Genomic DNA, 23,327 nt, shown 5'->3' with positions numbered 1-23,327 from the left:
AATGCAAAGATCCGGGGAGTTTTACAATTCCGTGTGTCATTGGTAATACCCGTTTCAAATCTGCCATGCTTGATTTAGGTGCTTCTATAAATGTTATGCCATATTCCATTTATGCATCTATGAACTTAGGAGCATTGAAAAATGATGGTGTAATCATACAATTGGCCGATAGATCTAACGCTTATCCAAAGGGAGTTTTGGAAGACGTTTTAGTGCAGGTTGATCATTTAATCTTCCCGGCAGATTTCTATGTCCTCGAAATGGATGAATCGGACCATGCCCCTTCATTGCCCATCCTCCTTGGAAGGCCATTCATGAAAACGGCTCAAACGAAGATTGATGTGGCCAAAGGATTAGTCACTATGGCATTTGGTGGTGACATGATTAGTTTTAAAATTTCTGAATCCATTGAGACTCCTAATGTTGTTCATTCTTGTTGTGCCATTGATAAAATTGAAAAGATAGGACTGGACCGTTTAGCACCAAGCACAAAGGATGCATCAACAACCATGCAAGACGAGGGAATTGGAGTGGAGTACAAGGACCATACGGCCACTGCCCTCACAATGCTCAAATTGGCCGAAAGCACCATGGGGAAGAATGTTCACATTGCTGCCACTTTATCACATCACATAGGTAAGCCACCTAATCCAAATTCAATTCCCATTAAAGTTGATAGGTGGTTCCCTTCTTTGGTGCAGATACCCAAGCAGATCCCCGACGGTGGGCACAGGAACGTGAACCTTAGGCAACACAACGCACCCATCAACAAACATCACTATCCATTTCCGTTCAAGGATGCAATGTACGAGAGCTTTGTAGAACAAGATGTGGAGGAGACAACCCACTATGCCGTGGGTTCCCATGAAGGTTGATCAAGGTGTTCATCGTCCGGCTGGAAGACGTTAAAGCAAGCGCTTTAAGGGAGGCAACCCATTTATTCTGCTTGATTGTCAATTTTATTACTTGTTTAATTATTTTTGGTTATGACTTTCTATTATGAAACATTAACAAATATGCAAAGGATTTTAACATTAAACTTCATGGAAATGAACAGGAAAATGGGAAATAAAGAAACATAGCATAATACAAGAGGGAGCCTTCACAAAGGCTGCTTGGGAAAGGTCGCAGTAGTCGGCGGAGTTGCAGTAGTCGGCGGAGTCTCAGCAGTTGGTGGGGCCACGGAAGGAGGAGGTATCGGAGGTTGATCAGTTGGAGCTTCACTACGCGGTGCCGCCCCAGAAGACGAAGGCAGATGTTGTTGGAACAAACCCACAAACCTCCGGTGATCAAGTAAAATCTGACCATCAGTTTCCTGCAGCTGGTCAATTTTCCTCTTCATGTTTGTGGCATAATTGTGTGTAAGCTTGTGCATTTGTTTATTTTCATGCTTGAGTCCTCTAATCTCCTCTTTGAGACTCTGTATTTCAGCCGCCAACGATTCAACGTGACGGGTTCGAGCAAATAGGCGTTGGGCCATGTTGGACACAGAACCCGCACACTGCACGCTAAGAGCCAGAGACTCCTTAACCGCCAATTCATCAGACCGTCTAGCGAGCAGTCTGTTATCTTTGGGGGTGACAAGGTTCCGGGCCACCACCGCAGCGGTCATGTCATTTTTCATCACCGAATCCCCAACGGTAAGAGGACTAGTAGGGGATATGAGGGACGGGCGCCATATGTTGTCTGGAGAAGGAGGGGCTGCGCCTTCACCAAGGTTCAAGTCAAAACGACGGTCGGAAGGGCCAGACATTTTTCAGAGGTGTTAAAGAAAGAGGAGATCGGACAAGTCAAGATCGTAGAAGTGCAAAACGGGAGTTTTTACAGGCAGAAATTCAAGAGTGCTTTGAACATCCTGCATACCTCTATAAAAATCAGCACGCGATGGGATTTCAGAGATCAAAGAGGTGAGCTCAGAAATAGAAGAAGTCATTCGGAGATCGAAGAGGCGTCAGCTTTCTCAAAAGTTGGGCTTGCTCACAAACCATCAATTCCAGATACCGAAGAGTGTCAACTGTCTCAGCCTCGTCAGCACCCATCACACGCAACTCAGCTTTGCGAAAATTACAGGCAGTCTGTCGAAGCACCGATTCCAACCATCTGTCTCTCTCAGCCTCGTCAGCACTTGTCACATGCAATCTCTGCCCTTAACGAAGCTCAGAACTCGAAGCGTAAATTCCGGATATTAAAGAGGCCTCTGCTTTATCGAGACGTGTCAGCATCTGTCAATTTGCACATCTGCGTTGCGTAAATCACGCGCAATCTGTCAAAATTTTTTGGAGAAGCGGAATGCACGTGAAAACTACTGTTAAATTATCCCAGGCTTGCCGACACGAGTAATGGAACAATGCCTTCCCAGCCATTAAGAAAATTCTATAAATGCTGAACTTCATCAAAGTGAAGCAGTCTCACCCAACTTTCAGCCTCACTTAACCCTTCATCCTCTCTGAAATGGCTTTCCAACAAACCCTCTCGAGTCACTCTGTATTTTTCATCCCCTGGGATACCCCTGCAAACAACCCATCCAGAGCACAAGTATTTCATATCATAAAGGTTGAGAGCACGAGTATCTCATATCATGCTTTCTCCCTGTCCTTTCTCCAGCCAGCACCTGCTCTCAAGTACTCATCATCTTGTGCTTCCGCTTCGTCTCTCACGTATAAGGGAAGTGAAGATGATACCTCGAAGCATGTGGAGATAACGTGCTGATTCATCCTCAACTAGGGACAAGGAGAAAGAAAGCAAGAGGTGGGCACTTGGAAAGATTGAAGAAAGAAACAGACCAACACCTTTACCTCGTGTTCGCCCGTCGTGCAGAAGAAACAAGCAGAGAAGAATGCAGCTTGCACAATCAATCCAACACAAGGAGTCTGAGATGAAGAACTAAAGAAGCTGCCACATCTGCTTGGAGAACAAATAAGGAACTGCAACATCACCAAGGAGCAAAGCTTCGCTGTACAATTCCAATCCAGTTTAAGATCAAAGCTGTGGAAAGTCAACAAGATCAACTATCTCCAAAACCAGATTTGCGTTCTTAAACTCTACTCTGTCTGGTTTTTACTTTGCCATATTTGTCATGTTTATTTGTTGTTTTTTATTTGCTTGTTTTTGGTGTGAGTATATGCTTGAAACATTGAGGACAATGTTTGATTTAAGTGTGGGGGGGTAACCATTGTTTTGCATGAAATTCGTAGAAATTTATCACCCATTACTTCTAGTGTTGTTCCTTGTTGTTTTAAGTATTTTTAAGCTGTTTTGGAGTGTTTCAGTGTGTTTTGACATAAAAATCCGAAAATTCATAAAAATTTGAAAAATTGTTTTTGAAAATCCCAAAAAAAGTTGTTTTTGTGTGCTTATTTGTGTCTTAGGGTACCTTCCAACACAATGATGAGGATTCGGTTTGTAATTGCATGACTGTTAAAGAGAGTTATAAACATGGATGAAAGTTTGATTTACTCTTTATTTATGCGTGGTTGTGGTTATAACTTATGAAATCACATGTAATCATAAAAGAAAAAATTAGTTTTTGTAACATGCTTGAAGGAAAGAACTCAAACTAACGCTACAACCTTGTGAGACTTGAGCCTAAACGTTATTTGGAGAGTTGATAATATGTGCATTATTTTTTTCTAAAGTCGTTGCATGATCTCATTTTTCTTTGCTTGGTTACTACTTAGAAGGCGTTTCATCATTTAGTTCCAAATACTAGAACTCATGCCCATTTCATTCAAAGCATGATATTGATTTGCATAACACATATTCAAGATGAAGTTGTGTAGTTACCACCACCAAAGCCAAACTGCCATGTATCCCATATATTATATGTTTAAGTTAACCCCATTGAGCCTTGATAGCCTACATTCTTTGTTAAACCACATTATCCTTACCTGGCCTAGTTTAGGACCATCCATACCCTTATTCTTGAAGCATAGTAAAGCATGATTCAAATTGAATTTCTTTTGATTAATGTATGGCAGAAAACAAGTGTGGGGGAAGTGTGAGTTATTATGCTTGTTGAAAAAAAAAAAAAAAAAAAAAGGAGTTGAAAAATATGTGAAAAAGAGTTTTAAAGTGCTGCTTGTTGAAGAAAGGGTCCAAAACATAGAATTCGGCCCTAAATATTGCTTGAATTTTCCCTTCGTGTCTAAAAGCTGATTTCTGCAATCTAAGTGAATTCTAAGTTTCAATTTCATTACTTTACTTGCTATTGCTTTAAGAACGATTGTTATCCTTATCCTTCATTTGTTAGCCATCACCCCAAGCCCCGTTACAACCCTTAACTTCATCTTGAGTGTCATGCGTTTCAATATGTGGAGTTTGAAATTGATATGAGCATATGGTGTCACTGGTTCTCGCATCTAAGTAGTAGCATTCCATTCATGAGATCATATCTAAACATGCTTATTAACTCCAGAAATTGCTTTCTTTGTGATACATATATGTGAGCGTTCGTTTTCATATCTACATCAATCTTCTCACATATAACTAGTATAGGGTGTGTAGTTAGAAAATCTGAGTGAAAATTGAGTGCATATCTTGTAAGGAATTGAGTGATTTCTCTAAGGCATGTTACTACATCAAAAACATTATTTTAATCGATTAATTGTGAACAAGTAAGTGGTGACTATGATTAAGTACGTGCTTAAGTGTGAAGATGACTCAAATCTGTGGGGATAATAATTTTTAACATGTCATGTGCATTGGAAATCCCTGAGGCAAATGTTGGAAGGTTTAGGTTGTGTTTTTTTTTTTTTTACTTTGTTTCGTTTTATCTCTTTGTTTTGCTCGAGGACTAGCAAAAGCTAAGTGTGGGGGAATTTGATAGGAGCATATTTATGCGACTTAGTTGGCTTGTTCTTGTGCATTTATGTCGTGTTTCCTTAGTTATTTTAATGTTTAAAGTCATTTTCGTGTGTTTTCAGATTTTATGGACAAAGTAGGCAAGAAGATGCATTTTGGAGCATTTTGGAGCAAAATGGAGCTTGGAATGCATGTCACATATTTGGGCCAAAGTGGATGGACGAATGTGAGAACTAAAGAGGCCAAGAATGTGAAGAATTATGGTCCAAAAGATGAAGAACTCAGCCCAAAAATTTGTCACCCCAGCTTGCCTTCATTGCCATGCAAAACAACATAGAATTCCCTTTGGATTCCCATGCCATGCTTGATCACTCTTGTCCCCTACATAATTTCTGATTTCATGCTTCAATTCATTTAATTATTACACTTAATTGCTTGATACCTCTTGTTCCCTTCACCCACAAAATTTTATACAACTTTCACAACCCTAACATGCACCAATTGATGCTCCATCATTCACATTTGGAATCCCATGCCTTGTGTACCACATGTTGCTGCACCTTTGACTCATTTATTGACACATTTTCACCTCCCTTTCCATCTCTATGCAATGTACACAATCATTCATGCCCCCTAGCTACAAGACCACTCCATTTTACCCTTCACACTTTGCATCATCACTTCATTTTCACCCTTGGACCATTGCACACCACATACACTCTTTGCCGTGCATTCTCCCTAGCCTAACCTGATTCTCTAAGGTTTTTGGGGCCTATGTATACATGTTTACACCCCTTGGCAAAGGGTTCACACTCTCATATTCATCATTCATCACAGAAAATTCGTCCATACAACCTCTAGGTAGCAAAACACCCAAAAAACACCATTCTAGTGCCTAGAAAACATAACAGCCACTCCACCTTCTTCCACCCTCTTTGCCTAGTTCTCCACCACCCTCCAACCCTCAAACACTCCTCCACACTTACCCTAAACCTTTCCATACCATTCCCCATCCATTCTACATCATAAAACTACCCAAAATCCGTCCACAAAGCAATCTGCCGCAAGCAAGCAAAGGAGAATTCTTGGATGCACTTGCTACCCAAGTTGGAGCATTTTAGGTGTTTTCTTTCCTTTGATTTTAATGTCTAATTTTATGTATCTTTGCTTTGTGAGTATGAGGAGCTAAATCCCTCTTAGTTAGGGGGTGATTCGAAACCATGTTCATACTTGCAATATGATTTGATTACATCCAGTTGTGATTCATAAGTTGTGAATTCAATTTACTTATCCGATCGTATAAGAAATGATTTATGTATGTTGGTTGAGAGTGCACGCTTAATTTTCATGCATGAATTTAACGCTAGAATATAAGGGAGTTTCACCTAATCGTTATGAACTTATATTCACAAGTAGTGAAGGTTGCTAGTCACAATCACGTTAAGTAAATTCTTGGCATAAGTTTCATGCAAATCATAGTAACGAGTGCCTCGTCAATGCTTATGTTTTTCATAGAAATTAATGATTCTTGCTTGTATCTCTATTATGCAATTCATGTAGGGAACTTGTAGGGAATGTTTTGGGTTGTCGTATGCAATCATCCAACCCAATAACTTGTGGAAAAACTGAGGGTTAATTAGTTCAATTCACGGTTAATTTGGGGCGTTGAGTATTCATAGCTTATCGAAAAGCAACTGGAAATCGTTTTGTATGCAAGTGTGACATGTGTGGAGAAGAACCTCCTAGCTAGCCTTTCATCCATAAGTTTCATTCAAATTCATTTTACAATCTGTTTTGATTCACTTAAATTTGTCTAAGAATTTGTTTACTTTGTTCTTGTCTTAATTTAATTATTTTCGTCCAAAATCAACCCCATCTTATTTCTTTGAGTCATATTAATTAGAACTTGTCTTAGATTATGTTTTTAAGTGTTTTAGTTCATTAGAAAACCAAAATTCGTCCAAGTTTGTGTTAGAGTCCCAAAACTGCCCAGATTGTGTGTTTAAGGTAGTTTTGAGTGTTTAGGGGCTGTTTTGAGTCTTTTGGTTTGTTTTAGTGTTTTAAAGTATAGTTTTGCATTCTTTGAGTCTAGTTAGTGTTTTAAACTTTGTTTTTACGTTTTCAAGTCAGTTTCCAAGTGATTTAGCAATCCCTCCTAATCCCCGGCCTAGAACGATCCCTACTTACATACTTTACTACAATTGATAAAAAGAGGGTTTAATTTGTGTGCTTATATATTTCGCATCAACAACGCCATTGTCCACTTCCCAATTCGGCCTTTCACTATTGGTCGAGTGAGCATATAGCGAATAACATTTGTGTAGGCGATAACCTGCGTAACAAAAGGGAGCATGTAATTCCTGAGCTTAGACATAGCGAAGAACAAAGCCAAACAGAGTTTCTCGACAGGTGAATAATTTATCTCAGTTAGGTTAAGATTCTGGTTAAGGTAAAAAATGGCCTGCTCTCGCCCTGTGTCGTTGTTTTATGCAAGAAAACAGCCAATGGACTCATTGGTCGCCGAGATATAAAGTTTGAGGGGTTTGCTTTGCTAAGGTGGCACGAAGACAAGCAGTGTAGTATGGGAGACCTTGATTTGCGTGAAAGCATCCTCATGCTCCTCACGCCGTTCGAATTTGTCAGAATCCTTGAGTTTCAAGAGCGTGGAGAAAGCTTTTATCTTCCCTGCCAAATTAGAAATGAAACGGCGGAGGAAATTGATTTTACCGAGTAACGATTGTAATTGCTTCTTGGTTGTCGGGGGTGGAGCATCAATGATCGCTCAAGCTTTATTCACATCCACCTCGATGCCATGATGATGTACAAGGAAACCTAAGAAGTTGCTTGCCGATACACTAAAGGCGCACTTGGCAGGGTTCATTTTAAGGTTATGTTGGTGCATACAAAGGAAAGCATGCTGAAGATCATCTAAACAGAAGCAGATCCAGGATTTTAAATTTGGGGTCCCATTAATAAAGGTAAAAAAATTTATAGACAAAATTAACATTGAAAAGTTAAATATAATACATTTCATTCAAAAATCATACGCAAAACAACATTACAAGCTATAAAATCCTAATTTGAGCGTCCACGATGGGGTTTCATAGTCTGAAAATGTTCTATGATAGCTTCATTACCAATACATGAAAAAACATCACTCAACCATCTTTCTCAATGAGCAAAATAGATGGGGCTATCGGCTTTGACTTGAAAAATCTCTCCATATTTTTTTATTTCTAAACTACACATTTAACAAAAACAAAAAAAAAAAAACACAAAACATATACCAATGTAGGTCTAGGTGGAATTAAGTAAATTTATTATATACTTAGTATTTTGGTGAATTTAAGGTCTAAGATAAAAGTTCAAATAATTACAAGTTCATAGTAATTTACATAATATTTTTAAAGATCATATTGATTTATATTGAATTTTAAGACAAATAAGTGTGTTAAATATGTGGGTGTAGAAAGCAAAATGAGGCGCTGGAAGTGTAAAGAAGGGAGCCACACCAATTAGCAAAAATATACACCTAGGGACTGACATCCCATTTTCCTTTTTTGGAAAGATCAAGTTGATGCTAGCTGTCGGAACGTGATTGGACCAATTAAAAAATAATTAAAATGGGAAAGTTTGAGGGTGGTCACGTGGGAATGAAAGAATGAGAGAGAAACTCATTTAATCATCTTCTTCCTCTCGCAAGAACAGAACCTACCAACCTAGAAATTACATAACACATTGCACAGACCTTGTGTTCGAGTACGAGGGGTCCCTGAAAAATTTCTAGCAACGATTTAGGGTTGTCAAAGGGTCCTGGGACCTCCCAGGTCCCTTTGTAGATCTGCCATTGCATCTAAATGTGTTCGGGGGTGCTTTGATTTGACCACAACATCATCGATATATACCTCGACGATAGTGCCAATTAGGTTATGAAAAATAATATTCATAGCACGTTGGTATGTGGCATCGGCGTTTTTAGGCCGAACGGCATGACGACCCATTCGTAAGTCCCGAGTGCCCTCGGGCAACAAAAAATAGTTTTGTGGACATTGGCCTTAGCAATGAAAATCTGGTTATAACCAGCATGACCATCTATGAAGGATAACATCTCATGGTTTGCTACTGCGTTGATTAACAAGTTTGAAATTGGCATTGTATATTCATCTTTAGGGGTTGCCAAATTCAAATTTCAAAAATCAATGCAAATACGTAGAGTACCAATTTTCTTTAAAATTGGGACGATGTTCGCCAACCATTCGACATATCGAGCTGTCCGAATAAACCCAGCTTTTAAAAGTTAAATGAGTTCATCCTTTATGCCTAGTTGAACTTCGGTCGAGAATCATCAAGAGGGGTTGGTGGAAAGGTTTACAGCCAGCCTTGATGCGTAATTTGTGCTCGACAAGTGTTTGATCTAAACCAGGCATCTATGGTAACTCCAAGCAAAACAATCTTTAAATTCTTCGAGTAATTTGCAAAGCTCGGTTTTCATTGGTTGGGGTAATGAAGCACTAATAAAGGCCAAGGGTCTTCGGTCGTTCTAACATTTATTTCTTCTAATGGATCTTTGACTTGGGGCCGATTGTCTTCGAGCTCAGCTGGGGTAGCTTTGATTTTGTCAAGTGACAGGATTGGACCATTGTCTCATTTGGCGAGGAACTCTACTAAGTTTACGCTAGAATTCGGTTGCTTGGAAATAGCATACAAATTGGCCAGTAGTCGTTCCATGGTAGATGAGACTGCAGCCCAGCGTCTATCTGTCTAGTATCAGACTTCAGGATTGGTAGTTAGATCAGCCATCCCGAGTCTCATCGAATCCTGGTGGACAGTCTTGGCGCCAACCTCAATGACTTTCTGAACCAAAATCTGAGTCAGTCGTCCCTTGTCATTGAAACCTTGCAGGGTGATGTAGCCGACATGATCATCGTAAAATGAGCTTGAATCGTATTTGCTTTGAATGGTTGATTGTCGATCGGATGAACCATGACCGACTTGCCATCCCAGAAGATGAAAACTTGGTACAATGATGAAGGGATACAACCCATTTGGTGGATCCGATCCCGACCAAGCAATGCCTTGTACTTGGTTTTTGAATCCACTATAAAGAACGCAGACATGTGATTTCGACATGCGATCGTTACCTCTAAGGGAAGCATTCCCTTGGTATGAGATTTGTTGCTGACAAAGCTGCTCATGGTTACCCCTGATGGAATGAGTTCGTTGTTGGAGCAACGTAATGCTTTCATGATAAACATGGGCATGATGTTGATCGTTGCTCCTCAGTCGAGAAATTTTTGGGAAACCGAGTATCCTTCAATATGAGCTGTAATGGACCATGCTGATCTCCATGTTGTCGAGGACCGAATGGCCCATCGGGTCGTGATCTTCATCTTCTGGATTTCCAAGCGAGGTATCTTGCTCATGTGCATTATCTGCTTGATCTTCTTTGGTTGCTGCTAGAATACATTCCTACAGTATGTCCACCGAACCTGTTTCATTCTGAATGTTGACCTCGGGTTTGCTCGACATTGGGACTTGGTTTTGCTCTTGTGAAGCCTTACGAGTCCACTCTTGGTATGCGATGTGGGCGTCCCTTGTGCCTAGGTAAGAATCCAGTCACACTATGCATTCTTTTTCATCAGCCATAAGACCGAAGGGGCAATGGCTGAGAAAACTTCAAAATGATCCTGTAAATATTAGAGGTCCTCAAGAGAGAAAAGAAGGTCAGCGACATCGATGTCAGTATATAGGTCTACTTCGAAGCTGAGAACTCAAGCCTCGCATATATGCTGGAACCTAGCCTTCATTCCCATATTTGTGGCCTTTTAAATGATCTATTCGACATCGGTGCTTAGCGTCAAATCGAGAGCCTCTTGGCATGCTTTTGGCAGGCCATACAAATCATTCGCCGAATGCTTCTTGTGAAATTCCCACATGTATTCCAAAGCTTCACCAAGAAACGGTTGGTGGAGATTCCGTCTGACTTTAATCAACGTTTCTTGTAGAGGTAGCGGGGGAAGTTTTCTTTTAGCTTCCTTTTGAAAGTGCTCAAGGCTAGCTTTTATTTTCATAGGTCAAAGAAAGAGTTTGATTTGCTTCTCGAATTCTTCGATTACGGTTTCAAAATCGTGATCTTGAAGCAGTTCTGTCATGATTGCCAGAGGTTATCGGTCATTTTTGTTACTGATTGTTTCTTTCGGCTGTCATTTGGTAACTGGGGTAGCTTGAGCTACTTATCGGTGGACCATATAGTTTATTCTTTGGCACCGACGTTTCTATAACTTGGACAACGTAGTATATACACCGGTAGGGAAGTTGTAAGTATACCAACGCTGGTCGCGTGGCTCAGGTGGTTTGAACGTCCGCTGGTTTGTTGGTAAACCTGAGCTGCCAAAGTTGCGCGTATAATACTCTTCATTGTAAAACGGCGCATCGAAATCAAGGTGCCGTCTGGCCAAAGACGGCTTGTTATCTTGTACTTGAGGGCCAATCTTATTAAAAACCTTCTAGCATTGGCCTGCACAGAGCACCTTTTAGGATGTTGCCGCAACAGTGGGCGCATGTTGCGATATTTCAGCCCGCAGTGGCTTTTCCTTCGACCTAGTCAAGATGACGTTTGATTTGCACCGACTACATAAAACCATCGGCATGTCAGTTTCTTTTGTGCTAGAGTCCAACATTGACTCGACATAAGCTGGGTTTGAAAAATATATGAGTGGCTTATTTGAAGATAAATCAATCTTCAATCATGGCCGAGAGTTCCTTTATCCCTGGGTAGATGAGCATTTACCATGCTTACTATCGCCGTAGGGAAAGGATTGGCGTTAACGACCATTTGTTTCTTAGGAAACTTGAGCTTACCATTGTTGATCTAGCACTAAATGGCATCACGAAATACGACACAATTATTTGTCGTCATGATCAAGTTGTGGTATTTGAAATATGTCTTACCTTTTAAATATTCAGCCTTGGGAATATTATGCCCTGACCGAAGCTTGACAATTTTCATGAGCAATAACTGGTCGAAGATGGCATCGTCCTTGGTGACGTCAAAAGTATATACTTTTGTCGTTTTGATGGCAGCTTCCTCAGAGCCTAAGAGAGTTTTGGCATCCTTGAAGTTAGCATGAGCCAATGCTTTGCATATATATGGTTTGTCAATTATTATCTCGGCTAAGTCTATACTGGCATATTGGGACTATTCACATTCGGCCGATGCATAACTGACCGTAGGGTTCTTGTAGGTAGTTCCTTAGGATGGGGACTTCGAGATCTTCTCTACTCGGAGAAAATAATCAAATTGCTCAACATGTTGAGCCAATTCATACATATCTTGGAAGTTTGCCCTCAAGAATTTCTTTTTGTACTCCACGTCTAGGCCATTTAGGGCTATTCTAACGAACTCGACTTTAGGGAGAGGTTATCGGCACCAGTTTCTGGCCGACTTAAACCTTGTAAGGTATTCCATTGGTGACTTGTCGGATGATTGAGTCATCCTAGCCAAAGAAGATACTGACATTTCCATCCCTGGCTGATAGAATTGCTCGTGAAATTTCTCGACTAATTCTTCCCAACTTTGGATGAAGTTGGGTGAGAGATTACTATACCATGTGAACGCTCAACCGGTCAACGAAAAATTGAAAAGTCGTAATTTATGAAAGTCATTGTTGACATCTCCACATTCAGCGGTGAACCGAGTCATATGTTCCAATGAGGATAAGGATGATTCCCAAGTGAAAAGGCTAAAGTCTGGAATTTTGAATCCCTTGGGATACTCAAACCTTTCTACAAAGGCTGGATATGGGTGAATGAACTTTGAAAACTTCGGCCCCTTTTTTTAAAGCCGAATCAATCATCCTCTAGACTTCGACCATGTTAACAGATGTCGTTTCTGCTCCTTGGTCAAATTTGTCTGATCTACTGCTCGATCCATCACTTTTCTCTAAGTCAATCATTTTGAGTCGAGTAGATCCTGTCTCAACCTGTATCATTGGCAGTGGGTTATTCTTAAGTGAAGGCTGCTTAGAAGGATCAGCGAGTCCACCTTTGTGATCCTTATTAACCAGTACTTCTAGAAACTTGTTGTGTATAGCGCTATTATCACTCATCTCTTTGAGTATGCTTTTTACCTCTCGGCTGAACATTTGCTCAAATTGTTGGGACTGTTCTTCAAATCGTCAGAGGAGAAAAGATCTAGATGGTGGATTTGAGGCTTCATCACCGTCTTCATCACAATCCTCCATTACTCCCTCGACAAAAATGCCTTTTGTCATTGTGGTAGGGATTTCTGCATCATGAGTTTGATCGCTGAGATTAACTTCATTTTCTTGGCGTGTTGCACTTGTGGCTTCAGATGTCATGGCAACAGAAGGATTATGTGATTGTGGCATGCCATATTGTCATGGGCTTTGGACTGTAGGTGGAAGATTAGTCGTTGACTTACCCATGATTGTTTTCTTTTTTACTGACCGTGTTTCAATGGTCATGAACTTAGTAGTTTTAGCACTGGGTCCCACCGGGTGTGCCAAAATGTTGACCCTAAAAACTACTAAGCCTACGTGGCGCATAGGCCGAGTAACTAATAAGCTAACTACGTCTTTTGTTTATGTGCGGGGCGTGCCAACTCAATGATCGAGCTCTGCCGGGGAGTAAAATATGTTGATGATAATAACCAGTCGGTCTCGAAGCAGTGTTGTTTATCCAAACTAAAGATGCTTCTTGATCGGCTGATTCTACGACTCTAGTGTTGTTTATCCAAACTGAAGATGTCACCGGTTGCCTTCACAGTGCTATTTATCCAAATTGAAAATGTGTTGGCTGGAAGAAAGAGGAAGAAGATAAAATCTCAAGGTTGTTGAGAAGCTTTGCGCAGGTCAATTTGTGTGTTGAATTGGAGGGGCTTTCAATGATGAACTCCTTTCTCTATTTATAGCGGCGAATCCCCTCATTGCTGAACTAGAAATGGACTAGGATTAGAACTCCTCAACCCAATCATATTAGGTTTCGGCCAATCCTAATTCCCATAAGACTTTGAACTAAGCTCTTTAACAAACCAGATTCATCCCCTAATTGTCAACATCCTTAGTCTTAAGACTCCTTGTTGCACTAGGATTCGACTAACTCACCCTTATCTAAACCAAACCTCTTTGTAATAGGATTCGGCCGACCTTGGCTAGACGGCCCATAACAAGATTCTAGACGAATGCTACTGGGCTGAGAATGAGTCTAAGCTTAGCCCAAAATAATATTTTGGGCCCAAACAGTTGTCAAGTCCATTAAGTTTTTTCGTTTAAAATACTAATGTGGCATGCTAATGATCCAATGTGTTGCATATAATTTAGGGCATAAGTTAGGTCAAAATAACTCTATGGGGCAAAGTGGGTCTCCAAAACACTTTGAGGAGTAACACAGTAACTAGGCCTAAATATTTACTACATTTATCCAAGGGTAAAAAAATAAACCTCGGTCCATTTCCGTTGTCTTTAGTTGGATAAAAGTTGATACATAGCAACAACTCCAGCTGAGCATTGACAAAGTCTAATTCAACCAAATGCAGAAATTCTTCAACTTGATTAACCTTTTTGCATTTTCTCTGTTTTTCCTTGATATGTAGTGATTTCCGCACATTTCTTGGGTCGTATAGAATAAAGGAGAATCAAAAGCTATAAACAGGAGTGTCAGTGTGTACAACGAGAATAGGTGTGCGTTAATCGTTTCTCTATGAATTTCCTAAACTTCCACTAATTCAAACTTATAAACGTTTCCAACCATGTAAAGGAAAATACTCGGCTTACGAGGAGTTATTTCTCTTTGCAGGCAAATCACGATTTCATGATTATATTTCACGATTTCAGAGGCACAAACAATCTTGTAGTGGGTAATCTGTTTGTCACCACCATTATAAGGAAGGCTCCACTTTTCTTGAATAAGTTTGATGTTAGTGTGAACAAGACAAAACATCCATCATCGAGACGAGTAATTGGGGCAACCCACCACAATAGAGGCAAATGTGGAACTACCATATATGTTATTAGGTCAAGCCCACCATCATCCAGACATACAAATCTTATTCAAATATCTTATTCTATCTTAAATTTCAAGCCAACCCTAACAAGGCCCTACCATTAACTGTGGGACTATTTGATAACTATTTAGTTCTTAATTTTTAGCTTTTAGTTTTCACGTTTTTAAAAATTGAAAACTAAAATTTTGTTTAGTAACTATTTTCATTTTTTCCACTTAATACTACGGTCTGGTGATATTTCTCTTTACTTGTAAGTGAAAAATTTTAGATTTGATTCTCGCTAAAAGCGAATATGAGCCATATTATAACGGCTAACTCATTGAGGCTTATCACACTCTTCCACCTTTTTAGTAAATAGATAATATTGTTTGGTCCAAAAAAAAAAATTTACTTTCAGTTTTTAAGAAAATGAAAACGGGAAACTATAATAAGAAAACTCAAGACAAAATTTTGAAAACTCACAGATGTAGTTTTTAGTTTTCGTTTTTTATTTTTTGTTAAACTAAGAGGTGTGCTATCCACACATTCTTTTTTACTTCTCACACATCCCTTGTTAATTTCTGTTCGTTGATCTTCTTCAATTCATTCAATCCGATAGCTGAAAATAAAAAAGGTGTGGGAGAAGTAAAAAGAGGTGTTTTGATATTACACCCTAAAACTAAATGTAATTACCAAATAAGATTTTAATTTTTAATTTTAAAAAAATTGAAAATAAAATAATTATCAAACGGCCGCTGTTTCGCACCCCATTTATATTCTCCACTATTACCTTCGACTTTCTAATGTTTTGGAATAAATAACTCGTCAAAGGAGAACTAAAGGGAGAGTGCCGAAGAAGAAAATGGGAGTGGGAGTACAAACAAACGCTTAATTGAAAGGACTTTCTGCCGTAAATAGGCCTTGTTGAAATATCTGATGAACATGCCAAGAAGGTCACATAGATGTTCACATAAATATCTGCCGTAAATAAGCCTTGGGAAACAGCTTCCGCATTAACAACAATTGCTTACATCCATGACTTCACATGGATGTTCTTGATCAGTGTTTTAATCTCAACCTTTGATATCAAATCCGACAAACTACTAAATGATTTAATCTCAACATTTGATATCAAATCTGACAGACTATTAAATGTTTTAATCTCAACTTTTGACATCATATCAGTAAACGGTACTCTGTATTCACATGGAAATTTCCTAAGCATATGCGCAATCGAAAACACATTTAAAACACAACTGAATTTTATTTCATATCATAAGAAACATACATCGCAAAGGGCAGAGAGATGCAGAGTTCACTAACAATATTAAGAAGTTGCAGAGCACATTCCATGAACAAATGGCGTGCCTCAAAAACAGGGGCTTGGAGAAAAAACAAACCTTTTCCCCGAAAGGAAAAGGATTGTCGAGGCAGACGCATAACAATGCCGCCACGGCCGAAGCCCCCAAACACAAGGACACCACACATTCGGAACTGCCAAAAGCAACCGGATTACATGACTTTTGACAAATCGATGACCTCGGAACTCTGATCCCACCCTCTGAGGAAAACATATGACCCAACCATCACGTACGGCATACAAGTAAAAAACGTGAGCGACTCGGTAAAACCAACACTGGACTGACTTAGAACTAGAACTAGGTGTAGGAATCCTAAAAGAGCTTGGCCTAAGCATTGGACATAGCCAAGCAAAAAGGCGAGGCTTCCTGCACCTAGCAATACAAACCAACTACTGGAAACTGGAAGGGCAACCTAGATCAAGCACCCCAAAGCAGTTTGCTCAGGGATATATACGGCACAAGTACCTGGAACAGATCTCCAATGATAGGAAACCTGCAAAAAAATGGTAAATGGCCATTTTTCCCTGGTAAAAAGGTGAACTGGGGCACTTGACGACTAAAGACCCATAGCTGATGGACCCAAAAACTAAATGAACTGTGGCTACTCACAAAAGCTGACTATGATTTGTAGACTTCCTGACTATTTCAATCCCGATCACTGTGGTTGACGATTCTGACTCTGAAACGAACAATTACCAGTTTCTTCCCAGCCTAGGAAAGGATATCACAACGCCACAGCTGCTCCACGAGCCGGTCAACAGTGCTGCTGCTGATGGCGTTGCAATGCTGAAGATTCAAACCAAGAAGGGTCTGACCCATTTTCACCAAGGCAGGCAAACTCTTGTCAGATACCAAAGGGCACCCAGATATGGAGAGCATCTGCAGATTTAGCTGGTCTGCATGGGCTAGGGATGCAATTCCAAAATTGGTGATTGCACACCTTGAGACGTCAAGATCACTAAGCAATGTGCAGTTCCCTGCAATAGCTGCCAAGCCTGCATCGCTGACCAGTCTACAGCCTTCAAGGTTTAGGACTTCCATAGTCCAACCATGTAGGTCAGCCATGGATGAAACCACTTTGTCTGTTAGATTCACACAACCGCTGAGATTAACCTTTACCAGGCCAGCCTCACAGTTCTCAACCAGTGGGAGAAACCCAACATCTGTTATACTCTCAAGACCACTGAAGTCTACATGCTGCAGTTGAGGGCAAAGTTTACCCAAAAGAGCCAGGCCAACGTTCCCAAATCCAGGGCAGCTACGAATCGACAATGATCGAAGAGATTGGCACGGAGACACCCCAGGTGATCCAAAGTTTAGATCCTTCAATCCCAGGCAGGAAACAAAAGCCAGAGACTTCAATTTTGAACCACCAGTTGAAAGAACACCAAAAAGCCCAAATTGGGTGATCCTGTGGCACTCCTCTAAATGAAGGCTCTCAAGAGATCCTGCTGCTTTGCAGAACGATACCAACCCACTGTCAGATACGAATAGACATTTGCGAAGGCAAAACTGTTTCAAGTTCGGGCAACCTTTTCCTACTGCTTCAAGACCTGTATCTGTAACACCTTGACAGGATGTAACAGTGAAGGACTTCAACTTCTGCAGTCCCTGACCATTGCCCATGACCCAGAAACCCCTCTCAGTCACGTTAGAGAGGCTGGTAAGGACAAGATCCGTTACAGCATTGCCATAGTGTCCAATAACGGCAAGAGACACATCAGAGATGGTCAAAGCCTGAAGCTTCACCTTTGTCAGGACATAAGAGATTGAAGATAGCAAACTAACAATTCCCTGATCCCCAACAAGATGGCAATTCTTGATTGAAATGGATTTGAGATTGGGGCAGCACTGGCCAATTGCTTGAAGACCTTCATTTCCAATGTTGGAACAAGACTCAAGTGATACATCTGTCAAATTAGGACACTTCTTGGCAATTGCAATCAAACCCTTATCAGATATTGCAGGACACCGGGAGAGGTCAAGCTTCTCTAACAGACGACAGCGGTTAGCAATCTCGCACAGGCCCTCATCTCCAATAGAGGACATGTTCCACAAAGAAAGAACCCTCAGAGAAGGACAGCCATGGGATATTGCCTTAAGGCCAAGGTTTGTCACCCCACGAACAGAATTGTTTCCACGGATCATAAGCTTTCCCAATCCACCACGACTAGCAGTTCCAACAGCAATTGCAGCAAGTCTAACATCTGTTGCCTTCTTTCCTTCCAAGCTCCTGGAAAGATATCCACAACCCTCAACTTCCTGATCTTCAGCTTTATTTCCAGAGACCTCATCCTGAGACTTGAAAGATTGGTTGGTTGTGTTGCTGCTGAATTCATCCCTATTGATATTACTTAAAACATTAAGCCACCGCTTGGAAACGCATGCACAAGCACTCCTTTCCTCGCCTCCAGGAATCCGTTTAAAGATTTCAAAGAGGCACTCATCTGGTAGAACATTTATAGACACCTCCTTCTCAAAATATCCTCCGCTAAAAATGAAGGGGGCGCTGATGCGAGACCTCTTGCGAGGAGGAAATAGGACATCAGCATGATGTCCAAGAGACAACAAGAGGCCAGCTTCTTTAGGGTTTGTGTATATTCCCCCAGGGCAAAAATCATCTTTACCTGTTAACCAATAACACAATATTAAAATCCACAACATGTTACAAATCCCTCTCTAAGGCAACATAATAAATTAATGAAGATCTAATCAAATAAACATGTTCAGCTGAAATAAAACGTTCATCCAGAAACATTAGAAGAAGAAAAAATTCCAAATTGAATTCAAAATTAGACTTTCAATCGAGATCTAAGATAAATCTGGATCAGACAGGTCCCTAACTATTTGAAGACAGATCATAATCTACCCATATTATTAAAATTCACAACAGATCCATGATCGGTTAATCAATCCTCATCTAATTTCAGAAAGCAATTAATTCACCCAAAAAAGGAAGAAAAAAAATACAATAACCCCAAAATTGAATACATGAACCAAAAAGCCGATAAGATCTTAGGGTTTCAAATCCAAAACTATTTCATCTAAGCCTCCTAAATTATTATTCTAAATCCAAAATATTATTAAAAATGAAACTAAAATCATCAAAATTCACAAAAACAAGAAAACGCAACAGATCAACAAGCTAGCTAATCAAAATTCCAAATATCCCATTTCTGTTGTACAAATTTAACAGCTAAACATCATTCAAATCACAAATTCCAAACAAGCGGACAATTATTTAAGCCCAAAAACAATAAATTCAACAAAAAATAAAATAAAAAATCTCCAGACTTACCGGAGAAGCCAAGTAGCTTTGACATGGGTGCAACTCAAAAACCTCCGGGAGGCCGAAAGTGCAAAGCTTTCCGCCAAAAAACCCTCGAAAGAGAGCAAAAAAGAGAGACCCAGAAACGATTAAGGCTGCAACAACAATCAGTAAAGGTTGAAGGCACTGATGCATGAGAGGTTGGAGCTATACGGACATGGAAACCCTATCAGGTAGGGCAAAAAAAGGAGAGATGGAGGAGAGGGAAAGAGAGGAGAGAGAGGAAGCTGAGAGAAATGAAGAATGGAACTTGTACGATAGGAGATTTATTGTGAGTGATGGGGTTCGGTACGTGACAATACACGCAAGATTGACTCACATGCAATGTATTTGGGCTATGAAAGTGGGTTTCTTTGTAATATTCTCCCACCCACCCAATCAATACCACACAAACCGCAACCTGCCTTTTCCCCCCTGGTTTTTGCTTGGCAGGGTTTGCGTGGTAGGGGGTGTTTGGGATTTGGATCCCATCCGGATCTAAATTGTGGGATCTTAAGAATTCTTACATCTTACTTATTTATCATGTATCGTACGGTCATAGATCATTTAAAATTACACAAATAGTATCTAACGAAAAATGACTGCACCATATACAATAAACGGCTATGATGTGAGGATTCTTAGAATTCTTATAAATGGATCTGGAGAGGATCCTCTTCCGGGGTGTATGGACACAAGGTTAGGTTTAGGGATGATGCTATCTATACATTCATTTTTACTTTACACACACATTTTGTTTGTTCATATCATTTGATCTGACGTTCAAAGATTAAGAAAAGGTGTGTGAGAGAACACTCCTTATTGGAATAAGATTAATGTGAACACTCTTTGGATTGCTTCTTGGAGAGTAAGAAGGTTGCCAAGAATGCTATTGCAATGTGTGGAGGAAAATGGAGAATGAGATAGTATTTTATATAAAGATAAAGTGGGTTTACCAATTTACTTGATTGCCTATTATGTTAGATTTAGTCCACGATAGGAGATTTCTTATTTATTATTTATTTTGTGAAGCAATGTATGCGGTTCGATTTTATACGGGTACACAAAAATTGGATTCGTTTCGGGTTTCGGATCTTAGTATCCGGAGTTTAGGGATCAATTCATCTGGACCGCACAAATTGAATCCAAAGGTCTCCATTAACTTATTTTCCTAGCCCAGCGCACAAAACCAACAACTCTGTTTTCTTTTTCACACCAATCTAGACCCAGATAATTTGAACCTTAGGCTCCGAACACTAAGGTCAGGAGAGGATTCAATTCCTATACATCCTCTTATATTATATTTACTCCTTTTTTACTTATTGGGATAGAGGTTTATTTTTTATTTATGTTAGATTTTCAACTTTTTACTTATTTTTGTAGAGGCCGTCGTTAGGGTTCGTTTATGTATAGTTTGATTTCCTATTAAGTAAAATTTATCTAATTACTGTGGATTTTTTACTTGTTTTTAAGTAGAGGTTGGTGTGATCCTGTTTCGTAGAGCTTAGGACTAAAACTGTACATTAAGTAGGGTAACTTTGTGGTTTGTTTTTGTTTATACCTTAAACCCGTAGCACAATTGAACTACACCAATTCCCTAATAAACAAAAAGTGTGGGAGGTCCCGAATTTGATGCTCCGAGTTGGTGAATCTACTTGACTGTAACCACATGTAGTGTGAAATTCCCCATAGCTTATCCGGACCCAAAAAAAATGGATAACCGTGGCGTGCCACCAGTTGTTCCCCTTTTTTCAAAAAAAAAAAAAAAAAAACTACTTCAATTTATCTAGTAAATGGTTTTGTTGAGGTGATGCTGCCTGATTCAGTACATTTTGATTTCTTATTTTGTTGGATTTAATCACAAATTAATGCATATTTGTTTTTACTTGTTTTAGGTAAAGTGAGCAATTGAGTAGCAAAGTTAGATTTGCTATGCCACACAGAAAAAACACATCTCCAACCAGTAGCAACCAATTAGCAAATTGACAAGTAGCAACTAACCTTGTAAAATACAAATATACAAGGTCATCTGCTACTTCTTTGAGTTAGCAAATTGGGTTCTGCAACTTATTTTATTCAAAAATATTGTTTAGTAAAGAGTTTAAAAATAAAAGTTGGGCTCCATAAAATATGATACATTTAAGATATTAATATTCTAAGAGTAAATTGTAGCAATGTTTCCTCAACTTTAATTGTCACATCCTGACCAGGGCCCACCACATCCCGAGCCCGTTCCACCACCGTAGCACGATATTGTCCGCTTTGGGCTTACCATTCCCTCATGATTTTGTTTTTGGGAACTCACGAGTAACTTCCCAGTGGGTCACCCATCCTGGGAGTGCTTTGGCCTCCTTCTCGCTTAACTTCGGAGTTCCTACGGAACCCGAAGCCAATGAGCTCCCAAAAAGCCTCGTGCTAGGTAGGGATGAGAATATACATATAAGGATCACTCTCCCCTAGGCGATGTGGGATCTTACATTAATCAAATAGGAGCAATGGTTCTTCAACTAAAAATCCATTACCATTGGTCCCTCAACTCATTAAAATGTGTAGCTATGGTCTTTTTCGTCAACTTCATCAAAAATTTGTCAAAATAAGTTATGTTGGAAAGACCATTGCTACAATTGGGGTCCCACAACTAATCAAAACTTTTAGCTATGGTCTTTTTCGTCAACTTTGTCAAAATTTTGTCAAAATGATTTATGTTGGAAAGACCATTGGTACAATTGGGTTAAAGTTTGAGGGTCTATTGCTCCAATTGAATTAAAGTTGAAGGACCATTTCTTCAGTTGGATTAAAGTTAAGGGACCATTGCTCTAATTGAGTTAAAGTTAAGGGACAATTGCTACAATTTACTCATATTCTAAAGTAAAAAATAAAAGGGCAAATCTCAGTTTACTACCCTCAAGTTTCGTGTTTTTCAACATTTTAGTACATGAAGTTTTTTTTTGTCCCAGAGTCATACCTAAAGTGTTAATTTTAGGACAGTCTCATACATTTGTTAGTCTGGTTATTAAGTCTCCTGTTAACTGATGACGTGGCGCCTATGTGGACAATGATTTGGTGCCATGTGTCATTAAGGGGCCCATGTGGAAACTAAAAATTTCTTGCCCAAATTTAAATTATTAAAATAATTAATTAAATAAAAGTATTAAAAAAAAACCCCAAAACCCTCTTCATCTTCCCCACCTGACACCCCTCCACCCCCTCCATGGCTCCACGGCTCCACCACTCACCCGCTGACACCCTTCCACTTCCCTGATACCTACCCCTACCACCAAACCTTTTCTTCTTCCCAAAAAACCCATCCCCTTCCCTTCCCTCAAAACCCAAAAATTCCATCTCTCCTTTCTCTGCTTTGCATCAAACAACAAAAAAACCCTAAATGTTCGCAAGGCCCTTTCGAGAAGCCCGAGACGATGCTGCAACACCTCCACCACTTCGCCGGATCAAAAGAGTCTGAAATCGAGGAGGTCTCCAAGGTCCACTACCAAGACTTCATCCTCATCGTCGACGAACTTCTATCTCTTCTCTCCGATGTCAATTCTCTTAAGTCTTCCCTCTTCGATTTCAACGCCAAGCTCCAGTCTGTCGGCCTCCTTCTTTTATCTTCCCTCGATGCCTTCATTGAAGCCTGAAACATATCTTGCAACGTCAACTTCGCGCTCGAATAAGTTCAAAAGTGTATTTGTTTATTGGTAGGCGTAGAGAAGAGAAGGGAGGGACGAAATTTTAGGGTTTTGGGGGAAGGGAAAGGGATGGGTTTTTGGGGAAAGAGAAAAGGCCTGGTGGTAGGGGTGGTTATCAAGGAAGGGGAATGGTGTCGGTGGGTGATGGGTGGAAATGATGGAGGGGT

General features: G+C 40.0%; 1 protein-coding gene across 1 annotated transcript; it reads right to left on the bottom strand.

Annotated features, from left to right (window-relative positions):
* Nucleotides 1-16,047: 16,047 nt before the first annotated feature.
* Nucleotides 16,048-19,749, bottom strand: LOC126633579 (EIN3-binding F-box protein 1-like). The gene is made up of 2 exons (XM_050304244.1): nucleotides 19,463-19,749; nucleotides 16,048-18,791 (listed from the first exon to the last, which is right to left on the bottom strand). The coding sequence occupies exons 1-2, from the start codon at nucleotides 19,485-19,487 to the stop codon at nucleotides 16,876-16,878; spliced, it is 1,941 nt and encodes a 646-aa protein (XP_050160201.1). The 5' UTR covers nucleotides 19,488-19,749; the 3' UTR covers nucleotides 16,048-16,875.
* Between the last annotated feature and the right edge of the window lie 3,578 nt (nucleotides 19,750-23,327).

Source organism: Malus sylvestris, chromosome 8 (genome assembly GCF_916048215.2).
Source record: "Malus sylvestris chromosome 8, drMalSylv7.2, whole genome shotgun sequence".
Taxonomy (NCBI): domain Eukaryota; kingdom Viridiplantae; phylum Streptophyta; class Magnoliopsida; order Rosales; family Rosaceae; genus Malus; species Malus sylvestris.
This window is presented reverse-complemented; position numbering and strand designations above follow the sequence as displayed.

What these genes read in the sequence shown, in the direction of transcription:
- LOC126633579 (XM_050304244.1), bottom strand. Translation starts at nt 19,487, where the DNA reads ATGTCAAAGCTACTTGGCTTCTCCG. An exon ending in AAAGCTACTTGGCTTCTCCG is followed by an intron (nt 18,792 to 19,462) that starts GTAAGTCTGGAG and finishes ATTGGTTAACAG; the next exon opens with GTAAAGATGATTTTTGCCCT.